The 15,219-nt window shown below is 51.1% G+C and overlaps 1 protein-coding gene across 1 annotated transcript; it reads right to left on the bottom strand.

Moving 5' to 3' along the window:
* Positions 1-468: 468 nt before the first annotated feature.
* On the bottom strand, positions 469-15,037 carry CHAF1A (chromatin assembly factor 1 subunit A). The gene is made up of 14 exons (XM_057418701.1): positions 14,949-15,037; positions 13,858-14,660; positions 11,609-11,665; positions 8,873-9,114; positions 8,228-8,288; positions 7,730-7,798; positions 7,126-7,349; positions 6,595-6,763; positions 6,312-6,392; positions 6,138-6,227; positions 5,680-5,941; positions 4,635-5,122; positions 2,729-2,822; positions 469-954 (listed from the first exon to the last, which is right to left on the bottom strand). The coding sequence occupies exons 1-14, from the start codon at positions 14,995-14,997 to the stop codon at positions 869-871; spliced, it is 2,775 nt and encodes a 924-aa protein (XP_057274684.1). The 5' UTR covers positions 14,998-15,037; the 3' UTR covers positions 469-868.
* Between the last annotated feature and the right edge of the window lie 182 nt (positions 15,038-15,219).

The raw sequence follows: 15,219 nt of genomic DNA, 5'->3' as shown, positions 1-15,219 counted from the left end.
GTTCAGTGGAATGGTTAAAGACTCAGTTCTGTTCAAAGCTGCTGGAATTGCATTGCTCTGTAGGTTTGAAATGCAGGGGCTGGCACTGGTGTTGCTGTGGCATCACCCACCTCTTCACTCCACGCACCCACAGCCAGCCCAAGGGACTGACAACACCTGCTTACGGTGAGAGATGATGCCTCAAACTGCAGCCAGGGGTTTAGGGAACTAATCCATCACCTCACAAGCCATAGAAGGTTAGAATTCCCAGCAAGTCTGATGCTAGTTCAGTCTTTTATATGGCAGTCGTGATGGCTTTGCACTCTACAGCCTCTGCTGCAGCAGTGGGTACAGGAGACCAACAATCAACCCTGATCAACAATCAACACCAGCCGAAACGGAGGGGACACAAGGTGTGGTTTCTTCTCTTTCCCCAAGGTAAAGCCCTGCTGCTGTTCTCTGGAGCAAGGAAGACCACAAACAGGAGGCTAGAGATCGCATAAATTCACATATAATTGTACATCATTTATACCCAAGGCCATGCTATACAACATTATGAACAGTCATTCACCCAGTGGCATCACAACAAGCTTATTCCAGAAGCCCTCTGCTAGGTTTAGAGATAATTTAGATACCTTCCATTACAAAGAAGTATCAAAATGTCAATAATGCTTTATTAAGGACAGAGTAAGACGCAGGATTTTCTTCTTTTAACCTAAAAACTAGGACTAAAAACATAAGCTTCCATTGGGGCTGAAGCAGAACAAAGTGCTGTCTTCTCTTTACAAGAAATATGGAACACTTTCAAGTATCTCCTTCAAAGATACGCTGGGTTTAAGGTTCTCTAACTCATTCTACGTACATCCAGAAGTTAGTAGGTGGTTAAGGCTCAAACTGCATTAGATGGGCTGAGCATGCTGGTGTCCTGGGGAGCAGCTCCTCCACCACTCGAGTCCAAAGCTGCCACTGTAGAATCTGCAAAGGAGAAAATGGGTTGGTTTGGGGTGATTTAGGTTGGGGGGTTTTAACTATGCTCCTGAACGGAGTAGGGTTGGACTGCTCGCTGCTTGCTGTCTTCCCTTGTGAGTCTCCTTCTCAATGCTGTTCAAAACCTGGGTTTAATATTGGGTTAACACCAATGCAGAATAAAATCACTTCAACCGTAAAAAAGAGATCTTCCTCATCTTTGCAGTGCTTTAGACTCAAGCAGAGGCAAACAAAGGCAGTTGCCTGTGTGTCAACAAAGCCTGAGGCAGGAAGCTGCTGAACAGCAGCCCCATCCTCAGGACAAGGCTTTCATCTCCCTCCAGTCTTGTAATAAGCAAAAAGCAGCTTAAGATTAAATGGAAAGCTTCTTGTCAAGCAGTTCCATTGTCTGCTTGGGAAGGAGAGGAGGAACGCGGCACCAGATATGTCTAGAATGGGTCAAACATTCAGCTTTAGGATGCAGGGCTTCAGGAATATGCACAAGCTCTTCTCTATCAGCTCGAGGAGCTGCCCTCCACAAAACCCCACTTAATTCAGGTTGTGGCAGTGGCATTGTGAAAGCTCTATTGTAAGAAAGGGCTGGGAGGGTTTGAAAGTGGTTTAGAGGAGCTGAATGCACATCATGTGCTTGGCATTAAGTTATTGATGTGTATGAACAAGTATTTATAGTTAAAACCTGGCTGAGATGAAAGGAGCTGCTCCACATCCTCATCCCACTGCGGCTGAATCCGGAGCCTGAAAGGACACACTATAAGCGTTGGAGCTTTGAAAGCCACTTCCTAAGGGATAACTGGGACACAAATAAGAGCAACTGCTTCGATTCTAGAGCAGAGCTGCACAGCACTGACCAGAGCCCTCACCTGTCAGCCCAGAGCTTGGCCACTGTCCTACAATGGGCTGGGGTGGAAGGGACCTTAAATCTCCTCCAGCTCCAACCCCTGCCAGGGCAGGGACCCCTTCCACTGGAGCAGCTTGCTCCAAGCCCCTGTGTGCAACCTGGCCTTGAACACTGCCAGGGATGGGGCAGCCACAGCTTCTCTGGGCACCCTGTGCCAGCGCCTCAGCACCCTCACAGGGAAGAGCTTCTGCCTAAGAGCTCATCTCAGTCTCCCCTCTGGCAGGTTCAAGCCATTCCCCTTGGCCTGTCCCTACATACCCTTGTCCGAAGCACCTCTTCACATTTCCTGCAGCCCCTTCAGGCACTGGAGCTGCTCTCAGGTCTCCCCTTCAGGAGCCTTCTCTTCTCCAGGCTGCCCCAGCCCAGCTCTCTCAGCCTGGCTCCAGAGCAGAGCTGCTCCAGCCCTTTCAGACAACTCAGCCTGCACCTATGGCTTCAAGAAGGCAGCAGGGGGGAGTTACAATCCAGACCCTGTCAGTCCTGGCAGGGCTCTGGCCTGTGCATACCCCAGTCAGCAACATTGACCAACAGTTCCTGGATCTGCTGAGCCTGACCCCAACATTCCCATTTCTTACCAGAAAAGAAGCAGAAACCAAAGGTAACACTGGCAGCCAAATGCTATTTGCACTGTTTAATCAACGGGAGGGAGGAGGGAAGAGGTAAGGGCACATTAAAGACTGTAAATAGCAAAGCAGCATCTAGAATAAAACATGAAAAGCACAGAAGTACCTAGAATAAAATACCCAGAGAGGAGAGCACGAGGCTTGGGGAGAAAGGGGCACAAGAGCTCGAGTGGTTCAGCCCCACACCCCATCCTCTCCCTCGTGGGAGAGCCAAGAGGTTGCTATCGTTTTCCTTCCCCACCTTTGCCTGGCTGTATATCCATAATAATGCAGTCATCATCCTCCTCATCTTCCTCAGTGTCTGCCTGAAATCCATCCATCTCTGCAGCTTCAGCCTGAAGGGGAACAGAGGAGCCTTTAACAGCAAGCTGAAGGTGCCGGGGCAGTGCTGCTGAGGCAGCAGTGGGTGCTCCCCACCACTGGGGCTCCCAGCACCCTCTGACCAGCTGCAAGGGAAGAGAAAGCAGCGAGTCCCGGCTCCAACAGGCCAGGATCTGGGATAAAAGGCCTCATGTGCAGTGGCTCAGGGAGCGGGAAGCACGCCGAGCTGCTGCTCCAGGAGGTTTCACTCTTGCACAACGCGCTCGACAGCCTCCACAGCAAAACAGAGCTCCAACCTGGGCTGAACCTCATGGGTTCTGTTGTTTTGGAAGGGGAATCTAGGATCTGGTCCCCACCACCCCCTCCAAGCTGTTCCAAGAGAAGAAACTTCACATTTGCATCTCCCATTAAAGCCACAGCTCCCAGATGAAGCTGTTCCCCTCCCACACGTGCGCAGGTACTGCCCACTTCCAGAGCCAGGCCTCCCCTCCCCACAGCTTATGTAAAAGCACCTTTACCTACATGAGAACACCACGTGCTGGGGGGCAGAACCTGGCAGCCTTGACTCCCACCCGTTCCTGCTGTCCCCACGCTCCCCCACACTCAGCAGGAAGGATGGGATCGAGGACCTCCCTTTAGAGGTCCTAAGGCATGAAAGGCTTTGGGGCCTCTGCACCCCACAGGCACGGCCTGAAGCTGCTTTGGGGAGCTGGTGATGGGATTCTACTAAAAGCCTCTCTTTGGCTCTTCCTGCTCAAGCACTCACTCCTCAGCAGCTTCCAGCGGGTGCCAAGCAGGGATTTTTATCTCTGCCTTTATTTAGTGGCTGAGGAAAAAACCCAAGCAGATGGAGTTCGGGGGCTGAACAGCTTCGTGCAAGCCTCTGATCCCCATCACTACTTGCATGGGGAGCTGCTTCAGAAGACAAGCCAGGAATAAAGTGGGAAGGAAAAGCATCAAAAGCCTTGTCTGTGGCTCCTTTCCTAACCCCCTTGTCCACAGAGGATGAGGGATAAACCCCCCAGCAGTTCACGCCCTGCCCTACTCATAGGTTTGGAAGCACATGGTTGGTAACACCAAACTTCAGGACCTATATATAAGACCTTCATGTCTTAAATACACAGTGAAGCATCACCCAACACATACTTTTGAGTCATCATTTGGGGTGATTAAGCTGTTCATAGTACCCGTGGTTACCCTGAAAAGCAGAAGCCAACAACAGGAAGACCACAACAAAGCTTAGAGCTGGAGTACCAACTCCTTTGAATCCATCTCATTTTGTTCCTATGAATGGGGATGTTTTTAAAGCAGCTCTTGAAATTCAGCTTTATGGATGACAGGATAAGCTGGAGACTTTGCAGACTTATTATAGGTTGAGTTGCAGCACTTAGGAACCACATTGAATCAGTGCACATGCAAGTGATGTAAGTCCCCAGCTCGGGCTATGCATCTGGCAGCCATACACAGACATAAAAACCTGCATACAAATGACACACAGCTGTAAAACCAAGGCCAAGCAGAAACTATTCACAGCTTGGATGCAAATCACTGCCAAATAGCAGAGAATGGAAGAACAGCAGGAAAGCAACATTCTTCAATGGAACACACAGGCCAGGCTGGAGGGGCACAAAAGAAACCCATCTCTTCAGAGTCACATCACTTCACTCCCTTCCCCCACAAAAAAAAGAGGGGGTGTGTGTAAAGAAAAGCATCTGCAGCTTTATATTTGGCCTCTGCTCATCTGGACCAAGTTTGGGGTGTGCTGGGGGACACAGCTCCATCCCTGCTGTGCTGTCCTGGGGAAGAACTCCCCGACAGGAACTCACCTGCTCAGCATCCCGAGGTCTCTTCATGAACCTGGTGATGGACATGCTGCCCGTGGGCTTCCTCTTCACTGCCACGGGGGTGGGCTGCAGCACAGCCAGGCCGGCCCCGCTGCCAGCCTCCTCCTTCCCCGAGGAGGGCACCTGGGTGACGTAGTTCCACTGGCACGGGACGGGGAGATGCTCCTGGTCAAAGCTCCTGAGCACCTCGGAGTGGACGTACCAGCACATGCGGTACTCGGGCCTCTTCTCGTACACAGAGTTCTCCGAGATGATCCTCTTTAGCCTGGCTTTGGAAGGGACCCCACTGTCCTCCCCGACGGGCGTCTGCGGGCGGGAGGCCATGGGGCTGGCGGGGCTGGCGTCGCTGCAGTCGGCGGCCGCCGTCACGTCACTGAACATTCCCTGCCGGCAGCACTCCTGGAACTCCTGGATGATCACTTTGCTCCCGTTCACGTTGCCGTGCAGCAGCGGCAGGAGGTGGGCAAGGACTGCAGAGAAGGAAGGAGGCAAAGGTTGGGTTGGGGGGGGATAAAGAACTCTTGAAGGGCTGGGAAGAGCCACCAGGACACAGGGGCCAGGAGGACAAAGAGGCTGAGGGTAATTTTAGATCCAGGATTGTAACGGGAGCTAAATTGGACGGAGAAAAGGCACCCTCGAGTGAAAGCTCTGACCCCTGTTCCAACCTTTCTGTTCATTATCCACAGCCTTGTGTTACTCAGTACCAAAACCTGTCACACAACCTAAACCCTCTCCCTGCTTAGCAATAACCAGGTCAATGGGCCCAAGCACTTCCAGTCCTAAATCTGCATCTACTGAAGTGCTGCTGCCTTCATTTCCTACATTATCCAGAGCAGGAGTTTCTGGGGGAGTGCAATCAAGGCCATACAGCTGCAACGCTGGGAAACTCTTTTCCAAGAGCTCTCAGAGATTCCTTGGATTTCAGAAACAGGTTGTTCTGAACTTGACACTCAGTATGAAAAGCTGTGCTCTCCCAGGCAGAGTGCAGCAGTGCACAAACACAAGTATTTAGCTCTTCAGGTCTTACTTTGCTGATCTTTTGCTCTTTTCTTGCTACATTTCTGGACCTGCTGTTCTTCCTCTGCAAGGGGTGCATCCAGGACGCAGGCTGTGAACTGCTGCAGAACCTTCACGTCTGCATTTGTGCCGCTGTCGTGTTCTGCTCCTTCCCAGACGCAGCCGATTTTCACAGGCTGCAGCACATGGAACCTCTTCCCCTTGGCCATCAGCTCATCCCACTCCTTTGCTTTCAGCTTCTGACGAACCTTCTGATTCTCTGGATCACACTCCTAAAGCCACAGGGGAGAGAGAATTTGAGAGATGGACCAGGAACAACCAAAAGCTTTTTTCAAGCCAGCTTTTCCCTGTGCTCCCTGAGCTGCAGAAGTTGCTACTGGACCATAGAAACCCAGTTACATCACTGCCAACACTACAAGATTCATTGGGAACACCTGGAAATCCAGTGACCCCCCACAGTTCACTTACTTCTGTCACTCCTTCATCTTCAGATAGGTACCCATGGGGTACAAAAAACCCATCGTCATCATCTTCATCCTCTCCCTCCTCTTCATCATCCTAAAAGCAAACTCTGCTTGTTAGAAAGCACACTGGCAAGTGTTCTGGTTCAGAAAGCTGTTTTCCAGCAGGCAGAATCCTTACCCCTTCACTATGGGAGAGACTTTCTCCAGGTTCCTCCTCTTCCCATTCTTCATCACTATCTACTTCATAGTCCAGTAGCTTCTAGAACAAATGCCAACATGCCATTTGTGTAACCAACTTGAGAGCTCGAGGCCAGACCCCAGCCAGGGGCTGACTATTCAGTAGCAAAAGGGAACATGGAAGTGAATCAGGAATCCCAGAGAACAAGTGAACTTGGCTAAATACATCTTAAGTTCAAGAGCAGGAAGAAGGAAAGAATCCAACAAGCCTGCAAGGTGCTTACACTGTCCTTAGACCAAGGATTCCGGGGATGGATCATAGTGGTTTTCTTGTTCCATGTGCCCCAGTATGCAGGACGGTGATTCTCACAGAACTGCAGGAGTTTCATCCTCCCAAATTTCCCCCTTTCAGGAACAGTGTCTGTTTTGCAGTTATCCACTACCACCACATCCCTGTCAGAACAAGAGAGCAGCTTCAGCCTTTGCACAATGCTCCCCTGCTGCTCCCCAAAACAGCTTAGAGGCAGCTTTTCCTTTTGGAAACAATCAAGGATGAAGAGCAGGAAAGGCCAGCAGTGGCCAGTGCTGCAGGGCAGCTGCCTGAAGCACAAGAATTTCTGCAGGAAAGGGTTTGAGAGCACTGCATGGAATGAAGGAAATCCCCATCATAACCTACTGCTCCCTGGGGAAGCAATTCTCATCTAATACAAGTATTCAAAGCAAAGCTCCCTCTTCCCATCACCTCCAATATTAGACTAAGACAAAGTCAGAACCATTCTGCAGCTCATTACATGCGAGTGAAGCCACAAACTAACCTGTTCACTGTGTCAGGGCTGCTCTTGACAAAAGTAGGTCCAGTTTTACGTGGTTTACGACACTTTAGGTCCCTCAAGAAGGAAACTTCACTGTTCTGTGCATGCAGGAGCTTATCCAGCTGCTCCAAGAAGTCTGGATCCAGGGCGATACGACACAGGGGAGCTAAGACCATGTTCTCCTTGATTTCAAAAGGAGCAAACTTTCCACAAGAGCCAGCAAGAATCTGAAATGTCAAGTGAGGATTGGCAAGGTCTCAACACCCAAGAAACCGTGGTACCAACACGGTCACCACCTGCAACAGACCTGAGCACCAGGCCTGAAGGAAGAGTTAGGTTAAGCCCTTCACATGTGAGACGCCAAGAGATCTTTTCAAGGGACTCTAGGTCTTTAGAGGCAGTGCAGGAGAAGGCAGAGGTGAGGTTTCTCCTCAGCAACTGCAAACTGGTCACAGGCTTCTTTTAAAGCCCTTTACACTTCTGAGATTGGGAAGTGAGGAAAAGAACTAATGCTCTGCCCACCTAAGCAGCTCGAAGGGGCAGATGAGAAGGAAATCTGTACTTGTTAGAAGACAACTACTGAAGGACAGGAACAGCAATACCTCACCTTCGGGGCTTGGGGAGTCTTTGGTTTCTGGAAGAACCTCGTGATTTCTGCTTTCTGGGCATTGATACGCTGCAATCAAAGAGCACATTGTGAATGCACAGGTAGGCCAAGGTTTCTAATTGCAGCAGAGCTCATGCATGACTCAACTTCAAACCCACTGAGGTGTAAAGCAAACTTTCAGGCATTTACCAGCTCCTGTGACTCAACAAACCCCAATTGGCCTCCCTAAGAATGCTCTGGGGATGCCAATGTCATTGCTAAGGCAAAGGATTGAGTTCACCCAGGGCCACTGGAGAAACCAATGTACTTTAAGGGGTAAAAGCAAAGACACATCCCCCACATAGAGAAGCCACAGACAAGGAACCTGCAGGACAGAACTGGTGGAGCAGCCCCACCACAGCAGCCTGGCCCAGCTGCACCCAGGGGAGGGTGCCAGGGAGCCCAGGAACATCATTTCCCCAGAGCAAGGTTTAGAGACAAGCTAGAGAAAGCATTTACCTTTTCCTCCTCTCTCAGCCGTTTCTCCTCTTCTTTCTTTCTCTTCTCCTCGAGTTTTGCCCTTTAATACAAAGTTCATTTGAATTGGCAGGAACCATCAGTGTTTATTTGCACCGGGGAAGAGGGGAGAAGCCCCAGACCTTGCCTAAGACCCCATCATGCAAGGCAAGAAGAAAAGCTGTTAATTCAGCCAAGGAGCAGACTTGGTTAAGCGTACAGAAGACTCTCGATTCCTTCTAGAGCAAATATTGCCCTGGTTTAGCCACAAAGTAGCTTCCTCAGTCCCAGGGAAGGGTATTTAGGATATTACCAAGTTACAAGCAACTTCCTCACCAGCCTGGGCACCCGTGCCAGCAAACTGCAAAGTACAAGCAAGACTGGTCATGAAGGGAAAACTCAGTGGAGCATAACAGCACTTTTCAGCCATTTCAAAGCAGAAGCCCAGGTCACCCTGCAAGCAGAAAGCACTGCTGAGACCAGGCTCTGGTGCACGCAGCCTTTCAGGCCTTTCAAACCTACCCTGTAACAGAGGCACGTGCTGTTCGACCAGTATAGCCCCCAGGAGGGGTGGGTGAGGTGGGGATGGTAAGGTCCTCACACCGTGACACGTTATTGCCCAGGGCATGAAGAAACCGAGGCACTTACTCTAAAGCTTCCTGCCTCTCCTTGCGTTTCTCCTCCTTCACTCTCAGCTTCTCGGCTTTTTCCTTTTCTTCCTTCTCTTTCTTTTCCCTCCTTTCTTTCTCTTTCAACTCTTTCTCCTCCTCTTTCTTCTTCTTGGCCTCCTCCTTGGCTCGCTCTTTCGCGGCTTTCGCTTCTTCCTTCAGCCTTCCCTTTTCCTCCCTTTCTGCTTGCAGCTTCTGCAGCTTGTCTGCGCGCTCCTGGTCCTGGGTCGGAAAGAAGCCGTTAAGCAAGGTGTCATTTAGCACACAGCAACGGCTGCTGGCACGAAAACTGGAGACTCTCTTCAGCTGAGATGTTAAATCCCAACCCAGACACCCCCCCCCCCCCCCCCCCCCATGTGCTGGGCTGCATCCCCATCGCATGAGCAGCAGGGCAGGGAGACCCCCCCTGCAGCCCTGATCCAGCTCTGGGGCAGCAGCACAAGAGGGACGTGGAGCTGCTGGAGCGAGTGCAGAGGAGGCCATGGAGCTGCTGCAAGGCCTGGAGCAGCTCTGCTCTGGAGCCAGGCTGAGAGAGCTGGGCTGGGGCAGCCTGGAGAGGAGAAGGCTCCTGAAGGAGAGACCTGAGAGCAGCTCCAGTGCCTGAAGGGGCTGCAGGAAACCTGGAGAGGGGCTTGGGACAAGGGCCTGTAGGGACAGGCCAAGGGGAATGGCTTTAACCTGCCAGAGGGGAGACTGAGATGAGCTCTTAGGCAGAAGCTCTTCCCTGTGAGGGTGCTGAGGCGCTGGCACAGGGTGCCCAGAGAAGCTGTGGCTGCCCCATCCCTGGCAGTGCTCAAGGCCAGGTTGGACACAGGGGCTTGGAGCAAGCTGCTCTAGTGGAAGGGGTCCCTGCCCATGGCAGGGGTTGGAGCTGGAGGAGCTTTAAGGTCCCTTAAACCCAAACCAGTCTATGGAATTCTTGTACCCATCCAGTGTTTCCCCTGTGGTGCCATTTCCAGCTCTCACAGGACAGGAGGTTATTAACCACAGCTACGTGCTGCTGAGCTGCCTTGTGCTGCCTCTCTGAAGGCATTAACTGTTCTTTTCCTCTAACAAATGGAGGCATTTCCATTTCCTAAGCATCAAGAAAAGCTTTGTGTTCTACTTGCTTTATATTTGAGTCATCCTCATTACCTTTGTGGCATTATGGAAACTTATCTGGGGATGTGATGTTTTCTTTGCAAACACATCCCTCATGAGCTGAGCTTTCATGCTTTGCTGTCAATGGTAGGGCTACCACAGGATTAAATTTAGACAGTTTGATGTGATTTTGCTTTATAAAGCCATCAGGATTTCCTGACAATGTGTTTCAGTCCAAACTCCAGATTGTGAACCTGCTTTAGAAGACCTGGAGCTCACCAGAACTGTCACTGGTGCTAATCCATTTTAGGTAACAGACAACACCAGGCACCCTCAGCATATTCAAGAGGCACGGGGGGGAAGATTACATTGGAAGCGTTGCCTTTCACTGTATTTCCTCCCAGAGCAACTGAAATTCTCCTTATGGGTCTATTGACACAAAGGAGAATGCACAAAGACAGCTTTAGGCACTGGGGACTTCATCAGGAATCGAGGGTGCATCTGTGCTCAGACACACAAACATCCTCCCTGTGCTTTTGCAGCTTTGCTTTATTTGTTTCCCCTCTCTTCTTGGCAACACCAGACTGAAGTGATCAGTGCACGATGCACAAATAGCTGCAACCAACGCACAAAGCAGTGCCAGTGGTTAAACCCCAACCCAGTCCTGTCAGAACGGAGTCCCTGGTGAAGGGCTCCTGCCTGCTTTGGAAGCGGTGGGAAGTTAACAGCAGGACTGGTGGGGCTGGTTGGTTCTCAGCAGTTTCCATTCTCATCTCTCCCTCACATTACTGCTATTTTTAACATATGTATAGAATTGAAGAAGCAAACAACAGATTGGACTTCTATATGGGGCACTGTAACAGGCAAAGCATCTCGAGAGCAGGCTCAGCCGCATACAGAAATCACACAAGGCCCCTACCAACTTTATAAAGTAGCTCCTAAGAAACACAGTAAATTCCTAAGCACAGGCCCCTCTCAACATCCACTTTTCCAACAGACAAAGCCCACTCCTACAGCACTCCCTAGTCAAGAACTCCCTATGATCCAGCAGAATGGGCAGCATCACCATGCCCCTGTTTGGGTATGGAACAGTTTCCTCACAAGCTGCATTCAAGCAAACCAAGAGCAGAGCTTGAACATTTCCATGTGACATCCAAGAGCTTCTCCAGCAAACCCTCAACTCAGCAGCCCACTTGCCTCCCTTATTAATGAGGAACAGATCCTGTGTTTTGTGGCTTAAAAGGGGGAAGGGAACCAGCCCTAAATAGCTCTGGAAGCTTTCATTTGCATGTGATCACTTTGCAGGGTGCACCTACCCTCTCAGGAAGGGTTTAGGCCACTACTCCTCAAGTTCATTTTGACAAGCAGTCAGCAACATTGACAGGTTCTTAATATCTTACCAAAGTGCACAGGAATGCAGTGCAGGCCACCCACACTTCATTCCATATGCATTAAGCAGCTTTGGAACGAGCCAAGTACTTTAAGTGCATGCATGAAGCTGGCTCCATATGCATCAAGCGAGGAAAAGTGGGATAAGAGATGCTCTAAGTGGACTAAGATGAAACACAAAGGGCTTTGCTTACTATTCACTGTAAAAGCACAGCAGCTTAGCTTTATGTCAGTGAAAATGCCTTACTCTTTGCAATCTCAGCTTCTCCTTCTCTGCAGAGCTTTTGTGGCATTTCTGAGATACCTGGAATGACAAAACACAAGTTTTAGGGATCCACATCGCTCCATGAGGCACTGGAACTCTTGCAGGAGAGCAGCAAGCTCCATCTGAACTGGGTTAACCTTGTTCTTGCAGGTTTCTGTATTCAGCAACTTACCTATTCTATCAGAACACCCTGCCAGCAGCTCTGATTTACAGTGGAGCCTGAAGCCATCCAAATGCTTCAGTTTACTCAGCTTTGCACAACCAAATCCCTTCAGTCTCCTCAGTTCTAAAGTAGCATTTGCAAGGGAATATCATGTGCAGAAAACCAGAGATCAGAGCTGCTCCAAATCACAGGAGCACAACAGAGGTTGTTTAATCACAGCAAAGTCACTTCCTTTGGGTTAAAACTGGTTGGTTGGGGCTTTTTCCATCCTATCACTTACTCTGGGTAGGATATTCAGCTATAACTGCCTGAATTCAAGGGCTGTTATCCATATTTTAACACTGCTTCTTCTTGCTTTTCCACCAGCACACCAACCTGAAGCTCCCAACAGGTCATGCTCCTCATGTTAGTTAATGCTGTTATTTATATAGGGGGATAAAACAGGTATTTGATGTTCAAGAGCATTATGCATGGATTGGTCAAAGGTTTTCATCTGCCAATGTTTCAGCACCCTGGGACTTGTTTCTTGTATTCCCCCATTCCCTCTTCCTCCATTCACAGCGGAAGGTGAGACGTTTGAGTTCTGTGGTTAATAGCTCAACACTGACCAAGTGCTTTATGTTCTGTGCTCACAGACATCCCCGGTGACGCCGCACGAAGCTGCAGCAGGACACTCTATGGGCAAAATAAGAGCTCTTTCACCTGGGAGCTTTACTTTAATAGGAGCTGTTCCCACTGAGGAAAACAAACTGACCAGGACAGGTTGAGACACAGCTTCCCACTTTGGGAACAGCCTCACCTCACACCACAGGAAAGCAACAACTCGGTTGGGTTCCTGTCTTCCAGTAGTGTTTTACTTGTTCTGCTAGGCTGGAAATCCTTCAAGGAAAGACTGGGAGTTTGAACTGTATAAGAATGGATCACTTTCCTTGATAAGGAGACAGAAGAACTGGAAGCCACCTCCTGAGCTCCAAGCCCCAGCTGCCTCATCCATAGCTCCTTCAGGTTTGGAATTGGATGAGCTTTATGGTCTCTTCCAACCCAAACCAGGTGGGATTCTGGGATTCACCCCAGCCACATGCTCCACTGCCTGGCAGCACATAACCCACCCCTCAAAACCTGCCTCGTTTTCCCCTCTCAGCTGTAGCTGAGCAGCACAGACATGTGGGGCTGCCCAAGCACATTTCCTGGTTTGGAATGTGGGATTGGAATGACTCCCCTGCTGCACAGGCCCCACTGTGGGTGCCTCTGCACCCCACTGATCTCTTCCCAAAGTGACTGAGCGATGAACAGGCACTGGAGCCATGTGAAAGGCCCCATCACCACTGCAGCCACTGTTGAGCTCAGCAGCTTCCCCTTCACCACGAATCAGAGCTCCCAAACTGCAACTACAATGGTAAGAAAGCAGCTCACTCAGAGCTAATGTCGAGGGGTTCCCTCCTGTGCTCCAGCATCCTGCTCCCTGGGAGCAGCATCCATGCAGTGAGCGTTCCCTGGTGTGCCTGGAACAAGAGGGATGAGAGCACAAGCTGTGTATGCTCAGTTCAGAGGCTCACCTGCCTCATCCCCCATGCTCACAGAGGGATCTGCAGTGCTACTGATATTCTCTGGCTTCAACTGAAAGCTTTTTCTATGCCACAGCCATTCAGAGCTGGAAAAGCTTCTGCACTGACCTGGACCATGTCTGCTCCTAGGAACTGCAGCAGCTTCAGCAAGAAGAGAACAGAGGTTGTAAACCATCAGCTAATGGACAAACCTGCTTTTGGACACTGTCCTTACCCCAGTGACCAAAGCACCAAGTCCCAGGGTGTGCACTTGAGGAGCACTCCAGTCAAAGAAATGAAATGAACCTGTGACAGAATTAAAAGTCACATCCCCATGATGCAAATGCACCAGCAGCTCCAAACCAGGCACGACTCAAATCCTTCTGCTACAGCTAAGATATAAAAGGGCAATAACTCCATTACATCCCTAATAACTCACCATCACCTTCCACACACATACATCCCATTGGTCCTGTTCACTCCAAGCACAGGAAGCCACCCACCAAAGAGAACAAGGGACCAACCTTCCTCGCAGGCGTGGAGGCAGCCAAGGGGCTGGAGGTTCTCTTTGTCTCTGCTGCAGGCTGCAGCCCAGGGGAGCCCCCAGAGCCAGAGCTGAGCGAGGAGTTGGTGAGCCCCGAGTCCCCTTCCCGGGATGATTCCATGGTCTCGTTTCCCGACGTGATGCTCCCATCCAGAGAAGCGACTGGGGGAGGCTTTGCGCTCATAATGTCCTCCAGGAGCACCACAGGCATCTTCCCCCCAAAGATGACATCCTTCAGTTCAGGCGGGTTTACCTTTGTGCTTTCCACGTTGTTACACTCCGTTAACCTGGAATGTGACTGGATTCCACCTACTAAACCTTCATCTTGATTCCCACACAGTGCGTCAGTCTCCATGGGCTCATCCATTTGGCTTCTCTGAGTGGAATCCAGGCAACTCAAGGGGTTTCTCTCTTTTCCTAACATGCCATTAGTTACAGCTAGGGATGAAGATGCTTTTGAGTCCACATGGTCTGTGTCACCACTCAGTCTATGGCTGGAGCCCTTTGTCAGCTCAGTAACGGTTACAGGTTCATTTGGGTTATCTTTTGGGTTCTTCTGGATAAAATGGTCTAATGGTCCCTTTCCATTAACAAGTTCGGGAGCAAAAGCCAGCCCTGGCTCCAGCTGGCAGTCATTCTCCACATTGTCCAGGGATGCAGCCAACACGTCCAGGGAGGGATCCTTACTGGGAGCAAACCCTCCCGAGGAGCTCTTCACTTTCTTGACTTCTGAATCTGCATCATCCTTCGGCACAGGGTTCAAGCGCTTGAACGGCAGCCGAGCTGGAACGAGAGCTGTGCATTAGCTCAGTCGCAGGCACACAGCGGCTTGGGTGGGAAGGGATCTTAAAGCCCATCCAGCTCCAACCCCTGCCAGGGCAGGGACCCCTTCCACTGGAGCAGCTTGCTCCAAGCCCCTGTGTCCAGCCTGGCCTTGAGCACTGCCAGGGATGGGGCAGCCAAAGCCTCTCTGGGGTCCCCTCACTGCCTCCCCGTTGCACAGAACGAGGCCTGACACCTCCTCAGCGCGCTGCAGCCACGCTGGGGGACGCCGCTGCCCTGCAGCCTTACCTTGTACGAGCTTCCGCGGAGGCGCAGCCGCTTTGTCCCTGCACTCCATGTCTGCGGGAGAGAACCGGCACGGTCAAACCCCCTCCGCGCCTCCCGGCGACACGGAGACCCCCCCACGGCCGCGGGGACCCTCACAGGCCGCGGGGGACGAGGCCGGGCAGGACGGAGGCGGCGGGGCCTGGCTCCGAGGCGCGGCGGCGGCTCCGGGCCTTCTTTGTTACCCCGACCCGGGGAGGCCCCGCGCACCCCGGGGGCCGCCGGAAGCGCCGCT

This window comes from Pezoporus wallicus, unplaced genomic scaffold (assembly GCF_028554395.1).
Source record: "Pezoporus wallicus isolate ANWC-B61680 ecotype Strahan unplaced genomic scaffold, APGP_CSIRO_Pwel_v1 contig_14027, whole genome shotgun sequence".
Lineage (NCBI taxonomy): Eukaryota > Metazoa > Chordata > Aves > Psittaciformes > Psittacidae > Pezoporus > Pezoporus wallicus.
This window is presented reverse-complemented; position numbering and strand designations above follow the sequence as displayed.